The following is a 22,721-nucleotide window of genomic DNA, read 5'->3' on the forward strand; positions in this document are numbered from 1 at the left end:
CTAAGGGAAAAAAACGGCACCATCTAAATACTACTGACAAACCGTCCTCTGCCAAAGCCCGTTCACATCACGAAGGGAAAGCCTTGATGCTCCCATTCCTACCAGGGAAACACCACTTTGATTCATCTGTTTTTAAACCCTGGAGCAACAAGAACAAGCTGTGGTTGCTCCCCGTGGCTGGTATGTGCCTGTGAGCCATACTGGTGTTTCAAAGGACTCTACTGGAACTTCAGAGCTGAGATGTGGGATGGGAGAACTGCTCCCAGAGATGTCCTCTGCTCCCAGCAAACACTCAGCCTGCCCCTCAGTATCCTTCAGCTGCTGTTACTCACCACTGCCACCCTCCCAAAAGAAGTTTTCACATTAGAGCTACCAAAGAGAAGGAAAAAGCAGCACACCCAGGAGTCAAGCACCAATTCCCAACAGCTCAACACAAACAAATGTTTAGCCATTTTTGCGTATCTGAAGCCCACACTCTGGTGCTCTTGCAGTGATCAGGCAAGGCACCTCATTAAGCACTGCTAGGGAGATTTAAAGGTGCACTTACTTGGCTCTGTGTCCATGAACTACTTCATCTACCTAAAGGCTCTAATGCTAAGAATCACAGTCTCCAGCTGTATATTGGTAATATTAATGGACATTTATAAGTTTCACAATAAATCCTTACTTGTTTGGGTCTGATACCAAGAATGACAGGAACTAAAAATCTTGGGCCACATCTCTAAGCCTATGCCCATTGCTTCACTACCACCATGTCTAACAACTGTTCTATGTGCTCATAACTAAAAAATGAAGAAAAGCAGCAATAAATTATGTATTTGCATTACTGAGTTTCCCAGAGCAGAGAAGCTGCTACAATCCATTGCATCAATTTTAACATGTCCAAGGCTATTTTTAAAAATGCTACAATATGAGGAATGACAGTGTTTAGCTCTATCTTATACTTGTCACGCAAGCCTGGGAAGAGACAGCAGAGGCAGGACTCTTGGGTATATGGAACATGAGACATGTTGCAAGCACTTAAAACTCCTTCCAGATCATCTTCACAGCCTGTACCTGGCTGGCAGGATGGAAACAAGGGAGCAGACTATCCCATTTAGCCTCCCTGAGGGATGTCCTCAGATCTTCCTTGAAGCACCTGCTGTTGGCTAGCATCAGTTTATTCACTTTTTTCCAAGGGTTTATCTTTTTTTATTCCCGTTTCATTAAAGCATAGAGGACACCCAAAGTATCCCTTGTGTTGGCCCTGGAGATTTTATCTGACAAACCATTTTGCCTGGAAACTTGTTCACATGAAAAAACAGGTGACAGACTTCAGGATACCGAGCAGGCCAGATTTGCAGGGTAGTTCTTGCGATCCTGTCGTGCAGCTGACAGAGGAGTCAAGCAAAGTGGGCTGAATAACTCAGTATTTAAAATCACAGCTTTGCTTGGCCTCATTTGTAGTTCCACCCTCAAACAAAAATTGCAGCTGATGAAGAGTCGTTTTGCATCTGAACAAAGTGACTCGAGGTTTAACCACTCCGGAGTGACGTGGCAGATCTGATGGAAGGACTCCACCACCAAATCCCACGTCTTTCTGGGATACCTGAGCTCTCCAAACACCAGTAAACTTTCACAATGCTCCGTTAGTAAAGCTGCTACACCACCTCACACCAGGAAGGCGATTAGATCATGCTGCTCATGGAGGCTCTCCTTGCTGAACAGGCCCTGCAAACCTTTCTGGCAGGGCTCCCATAGACAAACAAATCTTATGGTTATTCAGTAACAAAAAAAACCCCTAAAATCAGGCAGTCATGGCCTCTTAAAAACTTAGTTGAAGACCAAATCTGGGCCAAAGGCTGTAAATTTCCCACCGTTAGATTAAAGGCTGATTGTGTTCACTGGATCAGGGAAGAAATAAAGTTCATGGCTTTGCCACAGGCCTGTCACGTCAGGAAATGGTGCCCTGCTCCTGTTTGCAGGCAGCTGATTCTAGGGAAGGCAGAGTACAAGTTTAAAGCAGAATTCTTATTTTTTATTTAATTTCTTACGTTTGCAAGACTAATTCTTTCACTTATCAGCTTGCTAGGACAGTCCTTCTATCACCAGGTTTATCCAAAGTATTTAAGAGTCCTTACTGGGAGCCTTCCTTAATCCAAAGGAAATTGTCCTGGTTTCAGCTGGGATAGACTTAATTGTCTTCCTAGTAGCTGGTACAGTGCTGTGTTTTGAGTTCAGTATGCGAAGAATGTTGATAACACTGATGTTTTCAGTTGTTGCTAAGTAGTGTTTAGTCTAAAGTCAAGGATTTTTCAGCTTCTCAAGCCCAGCCAGCGAGAAAGCTGAAGGGACACAAGTAGTTGGGAGGGGACAGAGCCAGGGCAGCCAACCCAAAGTGGCCAACGGGATATTCCATATCACGTGACACCACATCTCGTATATAAACTGGGGGGAATGGGGGCAGGAGGAATCACCACTCAGGGATTAACTGGGCGTCAATCAGCGGGTGGTGAGCAATTGCACTGTGCATAATTTGTATATTCCAATTCTTTTATTATTACCGCTGTCATTTTATTAGTATTATCATTATTAGTTTCTTCTTTTCTGTTCTATTAAACCGTTCTTATCTCAACCCACGAGTTTTACTTCTTTTCCTGATTTTCTCCGCCATCCCACTGGGTGGGGGGGAAGTGAGTGAGTGGCTGCGTGGTGCTTAGTGGCTGCCTGGGGTTAAACCACGACAGAAGTACTGACTCTATTTCTCAGCCTTGTCTAGCATGTCCTTCCAATCCTTCCAGGAGCAGAGACACCAGCACCCTCACCAGCTCTGCCAGTGCTCACATACCCTCACCAGTCACTGTTAATGTTTAGCCTGGGCTCCCCCAGCTGAGTTACACGCTTGTGACCACATCCTGCTCACACTGATCACAGGATAAATCATTCCCTTCCTCTCTGAAGGCACCTTTGGCACAAAGCTCATAACCCTGTCTGGTCCTCTAGATTAAACTCCTCCAATTCTTTCCATCTCTCCTCTTAAGATACATCTTCAAGACCATCTGCCCTTGTTACACCCTTTGAGACACTACTAACTGGTCTGCAGCTTTCTTAAATGGCAGTCTCTGAACCAGGCACAGCACTAATAAGCCTTGGCTTAACTAGGAAGTAGCATGGAACGAGTACTTGGCATTTACAAAAATTCCTGCTCTGTCATAGTACAAAAGTACTTTCTGCAACCGTATCTCTGACTCCTTGATGGCTGCTCTCAGATCACTTTCCACAGAACTGCTAAGAAGCCACTTTCTATCTAGTAATTGTGCAACTGGATGCTCCCATTTCAGTCAAGGGACTTTTCCTTGTCCCTTCTTCGGTCACACACCTTTTCTTCTGAATCATTTCTCCGATCTCTCAAAATCATGTTGAATCCTAACCCAGTTTGCTTACATCCTTCCCTGCTTAGGGTCTGCTAGTGATTTAAAAGCCCTGCTCCACATACCGCATACACCAGCTTTAGTCGTCAAGCAGCAACAGTTCATCCACCCCTTACTTCAGACTACCCCCATTTAAAATAGACAGGGACGCTACAGTGGGAAGGAATGGGCACTGACACACAAACGTACAGCAAAGACCTCATTCCCCCAGGGTGGAATCACAGTAATACCACTCATTCTGCAATATGTTATTACACCCTTACCTTTAATTTTCTGTTTGTACTCTTCTGGTCGGTGGAGGTACATGGCTGCAGCGTCACCATTTAAAGGATCTATAGGGTTAGGATAGGCCAGCAGCTGGGGCAGGAACGATTCAAATATATTGGTGAGATCTGCAAGTGAAAGACACAATTGTTCATGTTCACAGACCCAGAGTCAGTCCGATTAACCATCCTGCAAGCACCAGCACTGAAACAGCAGCACAAAGCTTCAAGGGCAAATGCACCAACAATCTGGGCGCTAGTTAAAATAAAGGAAGCTGCATCGGGGAAAGCATATACATGGCTGGTAAGAGAGCTGCTGCTGCTGGAGGTATGCTGCAGCTCCTCAGCTAACTGCACAAACTACCTGACATCCCAAAAATGTAGATACAGGTATCTGTGGATTAAACAAAGTGGAAGGACACAATTGCCTTGTTTTCCATTGAGGCTCAGACCTGGCTTCAAAAAAAAAGGAAAAAAGAAAAACAAAGAGCACTGTGCTTCACCCCTCACTGAATTGTTCTCCTATTTCTGCCTCATTCTATTGCCATCTTTAAATGTCTCATGCTCCATGACTAAATTGACATACCTCAAGCATAAAACATCTTCCAGAGTGCTTTAGATGATTGTGTTAATAGAAAGAGCAACCAACAAGTCCCTCCTCCAACTCAAAACAATTTGCAGAATGTGAAGCACTCACATTAACACCTTGGTGCCAGTTGGCATCTGTCGCTAAATAATCCACAACAGGAAACATACTTCTGGTGCCTATGAGTAACTGTGGACACACGAAACCCTCTTCCCACATCCCTAAGATGACACACTTCAGCAGTGGGGGTGTTCAGAAACAAGCCCTGCGTCATCATTTCTCCTCGGGGGCTTCACAAGGACCATGCACACCCACACAGAGAGGAGATTAAACCCCCAGTGCAGGGCTGTGTGCCAGGTTTCACTTTAGCCACTGGAGAGCTACTGATACAGGCAGACCAGCATTCGCTGTGTGGGGCTTTCTGTTGGGTTTTGTTTGTGAATATTTGACACATCTTTCATTAGGATCCCACTTTCCCCCCTAATTAAAGGGAGTGTCTCTTTCCTGGTGGCAGAGAAATCCTGCCTGTGGATGAGCATCACCCATCCCCTCTAGCATGGATCAAAGCAGAGCTGTCAGAAGGGAAGCCCAACGCTCCCGAGGATCCATCAGATGAGCAGTTTAGCCATCTCAACCTGCCTCTTACAGGAACAAGGCTGTAGGACTGCTCCTGAGCCCAGCCACCACTGAGCCTCATGGAGCTACTAAATTCAACCAGACCTGACAGTGGCCAGGAATCTCAGAGCCCTTAACTTTCTGAAAGATTAATGAAAAATGCATGGGCAGATAGGGGGGGAGGAGATCCCTGAGTCCTAAACAGAAGGAAAGGCCATGGCTTCACATACTCAGGAGCATAGGGTTCATTATAGCTGATACTGCATCACCCAACTGCAAAAAGTAATGACATTGATTGCTACGGATAGCTATCGGCTGGTCTCTGCTATACAGAGACACCACTAGGAAGTTAGGTGGTTTTACCCTGAAATCTCTTTCTGCTATATAGAAGCTGTTGCCCCTTCCAATATTGGCTGAGGACAGTGATGAAGCACTTCAGAGCACACACAGTGCCTTGACCAAATTTGCCACGGCTGGCACACTGAGCAGCCAGGTGCCACCAGCTACTTCTAGGATGAAGCACAACAGCAACTGGAAGAAGGATCCTAATCTAAAAAGGTACCACAAACAACAGTGAGAATGCTCTGTAAGAATACTTTCTGCCACGGTAGTGGCTTGTTCTTGGTAAACCAATTAAACCTCCTAGGGAGTGGGTTCGGACACCATCAGCAATAAGTTGGGTCAAGTCTCTGCAAGGAACCGGTTTAGATCAAGTATTTCTCTGTGGCCATTAGACACCTAAACTGTCATGTAGGCTGAGCAAGCAGGGCCTTGGGAGGCCATCATGGCTCACAGGACACACTGCAGGGATTCTTCTTTTTTAAGAGACCTCAGTAATTTCCCCCTTCTTTCAAATCCTCCAAAGTGGCACTGGCTTAGCAGGAACTAGTTGAACATGTGCAGGAAGCCTAACGACAGCGCTAAAGACTTGATACGTCATTAGGGATGGAGAGGGAATTTAACCACAAGGTCTTCATGAATGTATTGGTAGCTATTCTGGGTCTCTTCCACCTTAGTTACTCCTTGAATTATCTGACCCATTTCCTCTGCCAGCGCAGGAGCATTCTGGTTTAAAGGGGTGACACTCCCAACAACACAGCTGTGCTGAGAGGCACCAAGGAATGTTATTTCACCCTTTTCATTTCATGTTCAGAAATGGGCCACCTCCTTATTTCACATAAGGAGGCAAAGCCCTGTAGTGAAGAGGTGACGTAGGCACTCTAGTGTTGATGACTTCCGAGGGAAGGGGCAGAGCGAATGCAGTCACCCCAGTGTCCGGCTTGCAGCTTCAAGGCATCCTGCAGCAAGGCAAGGGAAGTTTGCAATAAGATGACTGTCAAGCGATGCACTTTCTAATGCCAAGTTTCACCAGTTACTGTGGAAGGTGTTCTGTACAGAATACACATCTGATACCCTTAAGTTGCCTAGCACCTATCACTGATACTACAAGGAAAAATGCAAAAGATTTTTCCAAGTTTGTTGATATTAATACATCACAAGCATAGTAAATCCCAAGCTGTTTTTTCTACCTTTAAAAGCAACAACGATGACAAAAAATACAGCAGTGCTCATTAGAAAACCTCTCACAGAAAGCCTTCCTATGAAATTGTTTGGAAATAGTGCAGAAACCCCAGTGTGGCTGTCTGGGAGAGTGTGCTGCAGAACAGGGAGGCTATCCATGCGTGGCTTCCAAAGCAGAAACCATAGTGCCAGAGCACAAAACCACCACCACAGTTACACTGGAGCGATTTTCTTTTGTCCAGCCATCCCCACAATCTGCAGGTGGCATTTAAGACTGTGAACAGCAGCACACACTGCACTGAGCTGGATTCTGCTGCTGGCTGAACCATGCAGGTTCATCCCCAGCAGAGGGCTTGGTTTGCTAACACCGCTTTCATTCCTCTGTCTCGCATCAGATCTTTGCAGGACACAAGAGCATCTTCTTCCTCCATTAGCAACACCACCTGGGTCACGGCTAAGCTGATCTCTCACAACAAAACCATGTGAAGTGTACACCATGCATCTAGTACACAAGGACTTCAGGCATTCTGACGAGGAGTAAAGTTCAGCAAGTTGCTATAGCAATTTCCCACCCAGGATTCACCAAGTCTAGTATTTCCTTACAAATTGTGCTTGTGAGGAAGGTAAAGTAGCTTGTCTCTCTAGCAACTGCTTCAAAGCTTCAACTTACATAGGTAAAACCAGTTTTTCATGGAAAAACGTGAAGGATTTGACGTGCACGTTCCCCTGAATACCCTTCCACAAAGCATAATTGGAACATCTGAAGTTCACATTTTTAAAATGCAGCCAACCTAGACTAGATACTCAGCTGTATTCCTTTTAACAATTTCAGCTTTCCCTAAATGCTATTTTAACAGGTCTTCAGCTACCAGCTGATCTTTTTATTTCTCTAAAAAGGACAGTTATAGCCAAAAACAACCTAATGGGAAACTCAAAACATTCTGCAGCAAGCAGTGCAGTCATTAGATGCAATACCACCTCTTAGCCTGCAACGAAATTATGCTGCCATGATAAACAGGAATGGTTTCTGGTGCCAGCTTCTGTAGAATTGGGATCATAGCCTTGTGCACGAAGAATACCAGCTTGAATGCACGTACAAAACATGGATGGGGTAACTGGAACTAGATTTCACTTTAGATACAGTCACTCTTCTCTTTCAATGCTGAATCGTGGCGGGGTGCTGTTGCGCAGTTGTCAGACAATGCCAAGAAATGGATTGAGAGATCCTTTGTAAGGTTTATGGAATATTTTTGCCTCTCTGGGATAAAAACAGGTTACAAAAGTATTTTCACATGAAAATGTTATTTTTCACGTGATCTTGGCTCAGTGAGGAGTCTAAAACTTCAGTTAAAAAAAACAACAAACAATACAAAACCCAAAAGTTGGCCTAAGATCATCTGTCTCCAGCAAGCTGTGTTATGTTAACACACCAAATACGGATGTTCATGTGATCAGCTTGCGGGGAAATGCCAAACTCACCGTAGAGAGCTGTCCAAGTTTGATTGATTACATCTAGACATACAGTTCCTGACCTGAAACATATGGAAAGGATGGAATTAAACACAGTCACACTCAAAAATACTCTGGGGATTTAATACAATCTACCCCCTCTCTTTCCCTGCCCTGCTTCTGCCCCACTGTTTCAGATAAGCTATGATTTACTCCTACCTTGTGGTTAATAGAGGGGCAGCCTTTAACTACATGAATCTTCATACTCTGCACAAAAGAAAGTAAATTGAAGCCTTTACTGAATTAGTTGGTCCATATGGGCCTCTGCTGGAGAGACTGAAGCATAGGTGGCTCCCCTTAACAAACCTTCACTGAAAAAAATGTGGCAAAACATCTTATGTTTTGAAGAATTTTAGGATAGATGTGAACTTCAGCTAAAGAGGGAGCTATGGCTTAGCCAACGCTGTTCTTGTTGCTAGAAAGCCGGCACAATGCCAATGAGGAGGGGGACTGGCAACCTTGAATTTTCTGTAAAGGAAGCATGTTGCAATACCAAGACCACATCTGCAACAGTGTGTGTCTGCAGCATGCAGCTCTAGTCTTGCCCACAGCCTGACCCACTCCTGAAAGTTAACTTGCATCAAATCCCCCACTCTGGACTCTTAGATTGATGAAAGCATTATTCAACTCATCAGGGTATTATGGGAAGCCAAAATACAGTTACAATTAGACAAACTCCTTAGAAAAACCACACACTAGGGATTTACTTACGCTTCGTCAATGTTGGGATGGAAAATTTTATTCATGAATCCTGCAAAGAGACACACTGGTAAATAGCAGAAAACAGCCAAAGAGGTTGGGGTTTTTTTGTTGTTGGGTTTTTTTTGTTTTTTTGGTTTTGTTTTTTTTTTTTTGTTTTTTTTTTCAAGAGGAGGCTGGAATTTACTGAACAAGGACTCATCTGACTAGTTTCAAAGAAAACCCAGCCTTAGCTATATATAGCTATGTAACCTTTAAAATACCAGGCAACATTCTGACCCTAGGGTCCTTCTCCATTCCCTCAAAATTCAGCAAAACCCTCTGCTTACAGTGCAACCGGACCACAAAGGTTTTGTGGTTCAGTATTATCTTGAAAAGAACTGCCCATCAGCCCAACTGAGCACCCACATCAGATGAAGTGTTTTTAAAAGCTGCAAGGATCTTCTGAGTAAACACAAAACTTAAGCTCAACATTTGCTTTAAGATTAATTTTTTTTTTAATGTCTCCCAACAAAGATTTTCTATGAACTTGAAGTTGCAACATTAGTCTACATTTGTAAGCCATTCAGGGGCAGAGACTGGTGCAGAGAGCTAATACTTCAAGTTTTGCAGCTATACAGCAATTAATTCATCACTTGGTACCTCTGGTCTCCGAGAAAAGAAAACCGCTCAAATGCAAGGTCTAGAATGAGAAAGCTCATCTTAGCTTTGTCCACATTTCAGACTTGTAGATTTGATAGTGCTTTCTTTCTTTGTTCTGAGTTGCAAATTAAATAGTTAAAAAAAATAATCCTGTGGTTTCAAGACTTACAACATCATGGTAGAAAATGCCTCACACTTTAAAGACTGCATCTGATAGCAGCAGCTAGAGGTAAGCTGTGCTCTCCAGCTGCCTACTTTAACCTCAATTCAAGGCAGATGGCACCTCAAAAACACTCCCTTCTTCTCCCACAAATAGTTTATAAAACAAAGATATTAAAGGAATTGTAACACATCATACTTGGCACCGTAGCGTGCATAGAAGTAAAGCTTATCCACCCCAAAAGGAAAGTTAAGCGTTTCAGACTATGGCTGGGAGTGGATGCAGAATCCAGCTTTCAAATTCTTCCCTTTCCTTTCAATAGGAGGAACCAAATACCTGGGTGCAGGACACATCCCCAGCACAGAATGGACACAGTACAGGGATATAGAACTGGGTTTTCAAATTATTTCACTACCAAATGGATTGAGTGCTATAAGCTTCTGCTGGCTTGTCTGAATCATTTGGGCTCTGCCCAGAAGGGCTACTGCAACCCTTGGTTCTGTACCAGGTTAAGCTGCTTCCAGACCTTAACGTTGATTTTTTTTCAGAACTTAAAATAAAACCTTCTTTCCTCTGTTGTACTGCCATCCTGTAGCCTGTAAAGCCTTACAAACACTGCCCATGTGGGAATCACGCCTTTCTGCAATAAACAGAAATCTACATAAGCTAACAGCAACTATTTCTTCTGACAAAGGTCCATGTTTATAAAAATGGGTAAGAAATTTAGGTCTGGGTTATTGACTCAACCCATTTAAAAAGCTCCTTCCAGGACTCAAAACACACAGAAATTTCCTCTCCAGAGCAGCCCAAAAAGCAAGCAGATGAAACATATCACTGTTTACAATTCAGCAAACTCCCTACTTTCACCATCTTTATCCAGCCACTCCAGGCGAGACACTGCAGCAGCACTGATCTACCATCTCTGCCTGAACAAGGAGTGATCGTGATTTGAGTGACAGCATGGTTCCCATCTGCGGTAAGAGCTGACATATGGATCTAACTCCCTTTCTTTCCATGTATTATGATACAAATATAATTTCATGTTTACTTGTACTGCTCGGATTTTGCATAAATACAACGCAAGGCTGAAACGATGCCTGGAGCCAGAAAAATCTCTAAAAGAACTGAGAACTACATAAACAACTCCACGCTAACAAGTGTATTTCAGGAATACCTTGCCATGATTTAGCTTGAAAAACTGAAGCAGACTTAAAAAGGGAAGCTGTAGTTCCATCAAATATTTAAGTTATGGTGGCTCTCACAGGTTTAAATCAGGTCACAGATCCATTATGCTGGCACTGGAGAACTGCAGCAAGCACTGATCCTGATTCTAAATCCTGTCTCTCTCTTGGATGAGGGGAAGTCAAGTTTCTGATAAAGCAGAATAGAAGAGAGGATGGGGAAGACACCAGGTAACAGGATAGTTATGTGTAGACCTGCTGAGTAAACCACTCTTTATTCTGGTACCTAGGACACAGACCGGCTCTCTTTAACCCAGCTAGATGCAGGCATCCCTCTACCTTCTCTCATTTTGGTTTTCTGATCATCTCACCTATTTCCTAGGACCTTATATCACAGCCACCTGCAGCTAGGTGGACAAGGCTGTGCTGCAAACCCACCTGTAAGGTTTTGGTCAACTCTTCGTTCACACACGTCAGCTTTTAAGCTGCACTCGATATCCAGGGAGACGAGATTAGGTTGTCCGCTCAAGCAGCTCCTGTGCTAGAGATTTGTAATTCTTCTCTGTCATCTTTGCATTCACCCAGGCAAGGAACAAACCCCTCTTTCACACTGTCCTTGGTCTCAAGCTTTGCAAATTAAACAGTTGTTCTTCAAGAAAGGACACAAACATCCTCTCCCTGCACTTCTAATTTCCTAGGCTGTTGCCACATCTTGCAACTCTTCAAGGTCCCCGCCAGTCTCATTCTACTAGAGACCCAAAGTTCCCAGGCCAAGAGCAGCTCTGTTCATACCTTTCCTTTTCCTGACCCAGAAACAAGTGCAAACTATTATCTCCTCCTTTATTTGAAATGTTAGTCACCTGCAGTGATAAAGCACTAACATTGCTCCAATAATACTGACTTGCTCTGTATTTATTTTCACAAATACAAAAGACAAAGCAAGCATAAACATCCATGTAAAAATGAAATTCCAATTTAAAGAGTAAGCCAGGAGTAAAAATACCTCCCAAGCCAGCATAAACACTTGGGCAGGTTTATTGCCATTGTTGGATACAGCACACCCCGATAAATATAATGTGCAGAACTGCAGGTGAGCACTCCATGAAGTGTACCAAGGGACAGGCTCTTGATTCTGGGTTCTCACCACGGCCTGGAGCATGAAGCCGAGGTCACAGCCTGAGCAGTTGTGATTCTGTGTGCTGGACTGGCTGTAAATACTTAACATTTTAAAACAATATTCACACTAATCCCTTCAAAAGCCAATGCTTAGGAGGAATTTGAGCAGCAGAGTGGCTGCAGTTCACCCTTTCCATACAAAGACGTCAAGATCCAGGATTGCCTTTGACAGTAAAGCAGGACTGCATAAAATCCGTATGAACGAAAAGCCTTTGGGTGATAACAGAAAAAAACGTGTACCTCCACAAAAGAGTTACACAATGAAAAGGGACACATCTGTTCCGATACTGGAAGACACTGAGACCAATATGCAGATGCTGACCTTCAAAAATGCTGGTATTTCAGCAATAGCCCTGGAGTAATCACTTCTTGGGTTGACAAAGATCTTTGAAGAGAAGCACATTTTTAAATTAAAAATCAGCTAACTGAAAGGCTGTCAATCTTCTTTGGTGCTGCAAACACAGGAACATTCATAAAGCTCCAGCAGCTGGACGTATTCCAGTACAAAATGAAGTTCTCTTACCACACTCATGCACCAACTGTGGATGGGTCTGAACATCCAGGGCACGGACTAGCAGCTGGGTCAAAACGCTCACTCCGACGACCAGGTCCTGCAGCTGGACGATAGCTCAACACGCTCTCCAGGTGAGCAAAACCGCAGCGGAGAACCAGGGAGGAATTTCAGACTTATGCTGATGTCAACGTCTCTCCTGAACAGCTCCAGACTAAAGCTCCCAGGAAATGGCTAGAAGGCGCTGCGAGAACCAACGTGCTGTCGTAAGCTGCTTTGCCAGCAAGTTCTCCTCCAAGAGGCAGAGCCCAAATACTTGGATAACTTGGGGAATGCTGAGGACTCCCAAGGTAACTCTTGTTCTCCTGTGGAGCCATTAGGCAGAAAGCTCCTGCAAGAGGTTGTTCCCCATCAATTGCTCCCCTATCACTATGCCTATAGGGCCAGACTGTGATTTAGAAAGGGTGCCCTGTCTTGGTACAGCCCCCATAGAATCACAGAATGGTTTGGGTTGGAAGGGACCTTAAAGATGATCTAGTTCCAAGCCCCCTGCTGTGGGCAGGGACACCTTTCACTTGCCCAGGTTGCTCATCTACGATTCAGGCAGAATGGACTCAAAACTTGGAGATTAGAGGGATCAGAAATCTGGGCTGGGGACTGCCTCCTCACTCTTTCCATAGCTCCAGCTGCACAATATGCTGGCCCGCAGCAGCAAAAAGCTTTCTTGACTCCTCGGTGCTTCTCCTCCAAGTCAGGAACTGGCTGCAATCCAACAAGCGGCGCTTCAAAAGGTAGCCTGATGCTTATCTGAGCTCAAAGTACAGCCAGCTTAGCTGGTAGGTTAGGTGAGAGGTCCCCAAAAGAGACTTTTTTTCTGCAGCACAGCTCTTCAAAGCAATGCTAGTGCTGCTAGCCCTGCAGAAACACACGGGAAGGAGGAAAAGCAGCATGCCAGCAAACACAGCACATCTCAGCCCCCCGGCTTTGCGTCTTCTTGCTCCACGGGGAGTCAGCTACATGGCCGACCCACACCAGCGATAAATGCAAGATGACTTCCCACTGGCTCTGGGGAATGTGCCAGAGTGGAGCTGGTTTATATCCACTTAGCCATCCCAAATTCACCACTGCTTGCCCACGTGTCAGCTCTCTTTGCTCATAAAATAAGGCCAGCTGGATACTTCTCTACCTGAACAACTGTGACAGCAGATTCCTATCTGTGTACCACTGTGGTGCCAAACGAACAGCCAACAGGACAAGGGTATGTAATCACTCCTAACTTTTCAGTGCAGCAAGACTGACAAGCCTCAAAGTTTTATTTTTAATGAGTGATTAAGGCCAAGTCAGGAAACTGTTCAGACTGCCTGGCTGGTGAGGTGGGAAGGTGGTTACAGTCTCTCTGAAGCAGGATACTGTGAGTTTTAAATACCACACCAAATCAACATGGCTTGGGTGACCACCCAAGGCTCGGGGAAGAACTATGTGCACAGAGATCAGCATGCAAAAGAGCTTATGTACAGCACAGAGGTCAAGAGCAGTGGTTTTCCTCTGCTTTTTTTAACCACTGGACAATCTACCTAATGGAAAAAGATCTTCCAAGTACTCGTGCAGTGTTACCAAACAGCCAAATAAGATTAGTCTAAACTTAATGTTAAACTACTTCCCCCTTCCCAAACAACAAAAAGCCTGCAAGGGAACATGCTCTTTTTTTCAGGGACTACCTTCTTGTGTAACTGATCACAAGCCCGCCACACACCACAGGTTGAGAAACCATGGTAGGAGATGGGGGACAAGGCATGAGAGCAAGACCTCTGCTCCAGTCCTCAACTTAGTACCTGCTCCCCTCTGCGGACTGGGACAACTGGTTTAGCATGTGGCTGTTCCCCATTTGAAGGGCCCAGGATCTGCCCACCTCAGAGGTGTGTACCTTGTCCAGCGCTCTCAGGTCAATAAGCTCTTGCTGGCAAAGTCAAGGATTTCTTTTTTATGAAACTTGGAGGTTAGGAGCCCATTCAGAGCACTAACAACCGAGTCAAATATAACACGGTGCACTCACCATGGAGGCATTCACCGCACAGTGGTGGCGCGAGGTGCTGCGTAATGTCAGCTTGCTAACAGCAGAAGTAGAACAGTTTATGTTACCATACTCAAATTCTAGTAGCTTTCCAAAACAATACCATAAATAATTCTGCACCAGCTTCACGAGGAAAAGATCAGGACAGAAAAATATGGCTGTAGCTGATGGAATATAGTGGCAGAGCTCTAAACTCTGGACCTCCTGCTCGGAGTGAATCACTGAGTGGTCCTTCTTGGAAGTGGAAAAGCAGTATCCACAAGCTTACAGACTGGTGCTAAGAGCAGCAATCTCTGGAAAAACATGCAGAACTAGCACAAAGCAATTGCCCAATATCAGTTCATCTCATTGCTTAGGTGCACCATCACCTGATGCCCAGGCTTCAGAGACTGGCACAGAAGGCAGTGAGTCTCTGCCAAGCCAGGCTGAAAACACCTACCCCATTTTGTCAGTCTGTTCCCATTCTCTGATTGTAGCAGGGAATCTGCAGAGAGTGCACAGTTGCACATCAGACCGGAGTGGAGACAGGGATACAAATTACCTTTAGGTGTCTCGTCTTTCCCCTTAGACAAAGCTAAGCGTATTTGAAAGAACAAGCATTTTCACATCGCTTATAGGTCAGAGCAAGGATCAACACACACAGGGAAGAGCAAGCTCAGAATGGTCACAGGCGATAAGTGACTCATGAAATTCTAAGTAGCAAAATGTAAGGCAATCCAGAGAGAAGCTGAAAGTAAAAATAGCAGCTGCAGTTAAAAAGAAAAATTAAGCACAGGCCAGGAGAGATCTGTTAAATCCTGGCTGGAGCTAAACACTGCTTCATTCCTGTACTGGCTGCCACAATGTCTCGTTATATACGTACACATACATACACACACACTTCCATATGTTTTGTGTACATACCAGGCATTTTGTTTTGCAAAACACTTAGGAGAAAGGTGAAATATAAATGTGAGATATCTGCAGATAACTGGGCCAGAGATGGAAGGAAAATGAGAACTGTGTATAAATATACAGAAGTTATTTGAGAAATTGAGGCTCTGAGCATATTGTATGCAAACTCTGCAGCTGTGACATTTGATTATTAAGAAACCAGAGTGACTCAGTGCCGGTCTAATATTTCTGCAGATTTTAGCAATAAAATAAATGCCACGGTGCTTCCAGGTAAGCGCTGAGGCTTCCAGGTTCACGTTTCTACTGCTCCTATCATCTAAGCAGGGCAGCACATTCACACTCTGCGCTTCCTCACGTGTTTATGGCATCCAAGAGCATTAATCTCTGGCTCTTGGCAGGCATATAGACTGATTAAAAACATACAAAATTTACACAAAGCGTTCTTGTGACTTGGGAGCTCAAAACAGTACTTCAAGTACTTCACAACTCCCCTTTGAAAAAGCAGGAACAGGCTAAGCAGAAAGTTCCCCTGAAGATATTAAATCCCAGAGGGAAGGGAAAAGTAGTGAAGCAATGCCAGCAGGGTTACTGAAATCATAAACAGCTCAAAACATATTGTCTAGGAGAAAGAAAAAATGGAACGAAACATCTACCAGGGGAGTGCTTCGGGTCCTCATAAGCACGCAGGGATATTTACATTAATTGACAAAAGCATTAAGAGCCGCAGCATTCGTTAGCTTCAGAAAGCAATTGAGTATTTTTCAGGAGTTGGTTTTGTTCTAACGAACTCCTCAATTTCAGGAGGTTTGTTTCAGCCCTGAAGATATGGATATTTAGGGATCACCAGCAGAGTTAGTTCATCTCAAAGGGAGCACTCCAGCCCAGAGCCAACCTGACAGCCCTACATCTGGCTCCATTTAGATTCGTGTTCTTCCAGGATGCACATTTCCCTTTTTACTGTACATTGTATAGCTCGTTAGGAAAAAATCATCCTGTACCAATATGGGATCTGTCCAATTACACAGCAAAGACCAAGCAAGGAACAGGCAGTGCCAGAAATACCGGCAAGGTACTGCAGGACATGATGAAACACTGGAAGCTTCCTGAGGAACTGCTCTTTTCACACAGATTCCAGGATGGTTTAGGTCTTTAAGTAGGGGCATCACCTGCATCGTCAGGAGAGCACTGTCCCTGGGGCAGCATCATTTAATAGACTACAGAAATAATTACCAACCCAAGAAGGGCAGGAAATACATGCCACACATATTTGAGAAGGGAGCTGTGGATGGGACAAGGGAGCAAAAATTTGGCAGAAGAACCACTACACTGAGCGAAGGCTTCTCCTAGAGACCCTCAAAGGTAAAGAGGACCACCGCTTATTTAGGGTTTAAGAAGAGATCTGCAGTTTTCCAGAAGACCACTCTGGAACCCACTTTAAAACCCTTTTCTATTCAGGTTTGTCAGTCGCACTTTAGAAGAGAACACCAAGTTTTCACGTACCTTATACTCAGAGCCATGCTGGGATAAAAGCAATTTGAACAGATTAGAAAGCAACTATTAGCAGTCATTTTTCAGAAACGGCTTTCTAGAATGCACAGATATGCTTCAAGCCATCATGTTATTTGCTGCAAAAAGCCCATGCCATGTTCAAGACTGCATTAAGATTTTCTAAGATGGAAAGAAAATTTTAGCCTACAGTACTAGAGGAACAAGGAAAGCTGCAAGGACAGCATTTTTGCTTTAAGCTTCAGCATAAAAGTGTAATTTATTAAAGGAAAAGAAACTGCTGGATTCTATACTTTATACAAGCCAGTGACTTACACAGACAATTTGAACTCTGCATGTCATCATCACAGTGGGAGCTATGCGGTGCTGAGAACAGAAGGGCTGCAAACAAGCTACATGTGTGCTCTAGATGACCTTCTGTCCATTTATGGGCTACACCACCTCTGAAATCCTTCGCTTCCACCTCTTTACAGATCAGAGATTGCCACAGCAAATTTCTTCCCTACTAATTCCTACCCCTGTGTTATCCAGAGCTCAAGCTGGCTGAGGACTGCTGGGTTAGGACACCCATGCTCACTGGAACAGGCAGACCTGGGAGAGAACAGGATCATCTCATTTATAAGCTTGTGAATGCTCCCAGTTCAGCTGGGATGAAGGCTCACTCTGGAGCTATCTGTAATGCCAAAACCAGTGGTATCAGGCACGACACACCGAGTCTGCCTCCAAGAGCAACTGTGCGGAGATCGGGCTGGCCCAGAGGAAGGGGCTGAGACGCCACTTAGCCCTGGCTGTCCAGATAAGCTGGGCTGGGGCAGCAGAAATGGGAACCAGACAAAGAAAAATAAACCTCTTCCTGCAGCCAGCTGGGAGCTTCCCCGGGTCCTAGCGCTCTCCTTGGCGCTTCCACTCCCCAGCTCCTTCCTCCCCGCAGCAGAGCTGAGTCCTTGCTTTCCTAAGCCAGCTCTCATCTAGCGTCGACTGTTTATTCAACCTGAAGCCTCAGCTGCACACTGCTTCGCCCGGGAGGTACCCTGCGCTTCCAGCAGCCCTTGTCCAGCAGACAGCAAGGCAGGCCCTAAAGCAAGAGCCAGCCTTTTGGGGAGCTCAGCGAGAGAAGAGATGGTTTTCAGCCACTCGAACAGAGACTCGGAGGGCGAGGGATGCATGCTAGAAGGTGCAATGAGTCTGGAATAAGAGTCACAGCGGGTGTAAGCAAGCTGACGGATGGAAAGCTGCTGTACTAAAAGGAAGGCAGCAGAAGCAACATTAGAAGGGACAAAGCAATTTGAGCAGAAAATAACCCCCTCCACACCCACCCACCCACCACCCTCCCCAAGTTCACTGGGAGAAAGGCCATCCTTGTGGTGTCAGTTTTGAAAATACAGCTGGGCCAACTCTGATCCCAGGCTACATTTTACTCCTGCCTATCCCAAACGGCACAAAACAGCCTCCAAGCCAAACCACCAAAAGGTCAAACCTACCATGTTCCGTGCAACTAACCGGAGCCTAAATCAACAGCAATACAAATACACAAGAGCCTGGCTAACATTTAGCTGCATCGGCTCCATAGGCTACTGGAAAGAAAGTTTGGTTTTGCTTTAAGCCAGCAACCCTGATTCTGATACACACAGGAAGAACATCAAGGGAGAGAAAAATAATCTTGAGTTGACTAGCACCAAAGCAATTAACAATGAGGAAACTAGGTTTTACATGCTTTCTGAGAGTTGTCCGTAGCAAACCCATATTTAAGATTGTGAACATGACAGTACCCTGACCTGTATCAGTCTGTGGCACTTGAGAAGCAGGGAGGAAAAAATGACTGGCACCAAATAACATACTGTGCATCTTGTAAACAGTCTCTAACCTAAGAGGTTTATAGCAAGTTTCAGAGCTGACTCAAGAGGAGGGAAAAAGGGGTTCTCATAGCTGCAGCAATACTGCATTGTTACTCAGCTGCATGCACATTTCTGTGGTTCAGCTAAAGTTTCAACAGAAAAAAAGAAAGGTAAAGGATGGCATAAAAACAGCATCACTCTTCCCCAAAAGGCATGGTTCACATTTGGAACTAGACAGATTATTTCTCACACCAGAGAGAGAGAGATTTTAAATATAAGGCACTCTTAGCGTAAGAGTCTATTTTAAGAAAGCAGCCAATACTTATCAACTCCAAATCAGGATGTTGATATTGGAAGGGACCCATCTCATCCAACCCATGTAGTCAAGTTTCCACATCATTCTCCTCGGGCAGTTTTCTCCAGTCTTTAGAGTCCTCCGGTGGCTTGAGCCACAAGCACACCCTTCTGATGGAAAAGTGCCATGTCACTGAGTTACCAGCACTTATTTCATAAGCCAGAATACAGATGTTGGAACTTCATGCATCTGCTCCAGTTTTTCAAGCAACATTGGCTATTTTATTTATAGCCTAAGTGATTGGAATAAAGTTAGGTACCGGAAGACATCTGAGTTAGATCACTGTTACCCAAGGACAAAGATAGGATGGATACAGTCTAAAGAACATTCCCTTAACAAACTTCCTATTTGCTCTCAAAGGTTAAATTTTTCTGGTGATAGTTCCCTGCTTCTATGTTCCTCCACATATGCATCACCTAGTCCAAGAGGACAGAGGTTTCAGGTCCTGCCTTCACTTCCATCCACTTTTGGACAAGAGGTCCCAAAAGCTAGGTTCACCCCAAGTCCAAGAACATGCACTGAGGTCTTTGCTCTCCATACTAAATGAGTCATTTTATATAAACAGGCTCCAGCACTCACTGTGATATCCTGCACCTTACCCACAAATGGATATATTATTAAAAAAGCACATAGTAGAGACTTAGTTCATCAACACACAAACATATGACCAAATCATGTTTCCAGCTCCTAGCCCTTCAGCCAGAAGACCAAAATTCCTCTCTGCTTAGCATGTGACATCTGGAAGTCTACGGTAAAAGCATTCTGCAGACTTGAAATAAAGATCTTATGACAGCACTGAGGGTTGTTGCAACTTCATCTGCAACAATGCTGCAAGCAATAACATCTGTCCTGCATGAACAGTAACATGATTTTAACTGAAAGTGATTATTGGTTACCTATAGATGGGGATTTGAAAGGGTATTTATCAGGAAGGTCGACTCTAACTTTCCATACTCCACCTTCATATGGTGCTGCAATGAAAGAAATGCAGGTATTAGACACTTCGTAACTCAGGAGAGAATAAATAGAACTACAGCATTAAGCAAAACACATCCTTACAAGAATACTTAGCTCCATCAGGGGGTAAGATTTCATATCAAACCTCCTACGGTAAAAGCCATTTTCCTGTGCTGCCTGACAAGAAATACATGGTTTTAACTGATACCGCAGAAGATCTCGGAACAAAGCCACAAGAGCCTTATTAGAAACAGAGACTTTGGAATAATCTACTTACCTTTAGAGGTGTTACTAAATTAAGGCACACTGGAGACCTGACTTGTGATCTAGTCACTAGAAAAGCCATCTTAATTATAAACTCCGCAAAAATTCAGATGACAGATGCAAAACTTATGAGCCAGGTCTAGAAAAGCTAAGGATCAACAAGAGCTGTGCTGAAGGCCATAGCAGAGGGCTTAGCTGTCCAAAGGCAGCATCCAGCTCTGCTCAGCTCCAAGGGAGGTGGTTCATCTGCATTAATGCTCACAGTTGTATTTCTCCCCGCCCTTCAGAGAGCAGCCTTCAAACACTGCTGCCCTTTGATTTCTCACCCCCACTTAGATTTGCTCATCTCTTCTTCCACTCCAGAAGAGTGTGTCATTTTACTGTTCCCCACCATGAGCCATTAGTTTGTTTTTATAGAAGGGCTGGGTCATATACTTACTTCCTTGTGGTCCATAAAACTTCACAACAAATTCATTGAGTCCTCCTAATATTGTGACTTCGTGTTTGCTCTCAATACTGATACATCAAGTAAAGGAAAACAGTCAGTCCAGGAAACAAAACCCATTTAATCAAGTACAGGTAAGTTGCTATAAGTCAAACCAAATAGTCTAAAGCCAAATATTCCAAATATTCTACAACATGCAATTCAAGCATCATGACACATCTAAGTGACCACACCACCACAATGACGTTAGTAAAAGCCAATTCTACACACTGAAGAATCCCTCCCCCTGCATTGAGCAATCTCAAGATGGTGCCTCCCTTCCCCTCAGAGCTGCTTAGTGTTCTCCATCTACTTCTGCAGAGCATAACCTTCGATTTCAGAAAACGCTGAGTCCCTGTCAGCAACGTATTTGGAAACATATTCAAGCTGTGGAGGGGAGCTAAAAATCTAGAAACAGCAACAGCTCCAAAGTCTCACTGCACACAGACATGAACCCCAGGGGCAAGGCTCGGAGGTGAGGCCAGGACTCAGAGAGACCTCTCTCCTTTCTGTGCTCAGGAGATGAGCCATGAAGCAGAAAGTCACCCTTGCCAACCACTCACATTAAATGTTTACTCTCCTGCCCAGATTAGAGGAGCAGAACTCGCCCCAGTCCCTGCTCTGACAAATGCGAGAGCTGATGAATTCAATTCTCCTTGGCTGCCTTCGGCACTGTCAGATGGCCTCCCACAGCTACGATGCAAATTATGGCAATCTCATGTTAATTTGACTTGCAAGACCAAAAATCTCTGTGTCTTCAGAGAGATGGCAGAAGGGCGAGATTATGAGGCACTGTTACAGTGCAAAAAGAACAACTGTATTTCTCAACATTTAAAGGAAAGAATCAAAGCACCAGTGCTTTGGGAAGAAGGGAATACAAACGGAAAGGCAAGAAATCTTCATTTCAAGTAAGGCTCAGTTAAGAGAATTAACGGTGATGTTTCAGAACCCAAGCTTGCTGAAGAATTCTGCTATAAATCAGGGTTAATGGATTGTGAATAATATCCTACAGCAATTACCTTTAATCAATAATCTTAATATGAATTATGAGGGAAGCATCAGAAAAAAACAGAGCAGGATAAAAATCAAAGGTTTATTCCCACCTGAACTTCAGACTGCTTCAGCTCTGCACCACAGAGGCTGCCCTCATTTGAGGGAAGCGGGCAACAGCATAGAATATCTCATAAAAGATCCTTAACATCACAGCAGTGAGCTTCACAGAAATGCTTAGGCTAAGAGGAACTGAAGCCAGCTTCCCTTTTACAACCAAGATTTTTCACTCTGATGCAAAAGGTCTTCTGCTTTCAAGGCACAAAATTTGCCCAGGAAGCTCTCCACTTTGCAGCAATAATGCAGATTACCCTTGCACCTTCATGGCGCTAAGCAAACACACACACATGCACCTGGGCACACAGGTACATGCTCACTTAAATATTCCTGACCCACCTGGGATCTACCACCAGGAACAAGCAATCCTCAGCTCAGACCTACTCCCGATCTCACATTACAATCTGCTTAAAGGTGCATCACAAACTACTTTAAAGAGAAGAGGCCCCTGTATCCAGAAGTGCCAATTCAATCCTGGCAGTCTGCGTGCGTACTCGTACACAGGAGATCCAAGTCCCATCTGCGGGGTCCGTCAGGATTTATTACAGTTCCTCAAGTACAATGACTCCCAGATTGGACAGAGTTTTCCCACAGTGCCAGCTCCAAAAGAATTTGGATGCAATAACCCTCTTCCCCTCATTCTCATGGGGAGGGAGAAAAGTTTATAGCGGTTTGTTTTGGCTCAAGAGTTTTCTTGGTTCAGCATAAGCTGCTCTGCCCTACAGTTAAATGGCAAGTAGCTCGCTGCACCTGGCAGTCACCCAAGAGCAGCTCACAAAGGGCAGATCAATGCCTTGCTGCCCCAAGTGCCAGTGATTTCTCTGCTAAAAGCCATCTCTGGGAAAATCTACATCTCTACAGGTTTGCAGAGACTAGCTTAGCACTGAAGTCCTGCAGCTTGCTTCAGTCCTGATGTTAAGGGACACTTGTCACCAGATCTTTTCACATCACCCAGTACCGTGACAGTAAGTTTTA

At 44.5% G+C, this 22,721-nt stretch overlaps 1 protein-coding gene across 8 annotated transcripts in view; it reads right to left on the reverse strand.

Moving 5' to 3' along the window:
* UBE2H (ubiquitin conjugating enzyme E2 H) overlaps positions 1–22,721 on the reverse strand; it is a 55,567-nt gene that overhangs the window by 7,116 nt on the left and 25,730 nt on the right. For 2 of the 8 annotated variants that reach the window (XM_049814392.1, XM_049814395.1), the window contains exons 2-6: positions 20,595–20,671; positions 19,831–19,905; positions 8,616–8,655; positions 7,875–7,927; positions 3,674–3,802 (exon numbers count right to left, since the gene is read on the reverse strand). In XM_049814392.1, coding sequence (XP_049670349.1) covers positions 3,674–3,802; positions 7,875–7,927; positions 8,616–8,655; positions 19,831–19,905; positions 20,595–20,671 — 374 coding nt within the window. The other 6 variants (XM_049814397.1, XM_049814399.1, XM_049814398.1 and 3 more) reach the window with 6 other exon arrangements.

This window comes from Accipiter gentilis, chromosome 11, assembly GCF_929443795.1.
Source record: "Accipiter gentilis chromosome 11, bAccGen1.1, whole genome shotgun sequence".
Classification (NCBI taxonomy): Eukaryota; Metazoa; Chordata; class Aves; order Accipitriformes; family Accipitridae; genus Astur; species Astur gentilis.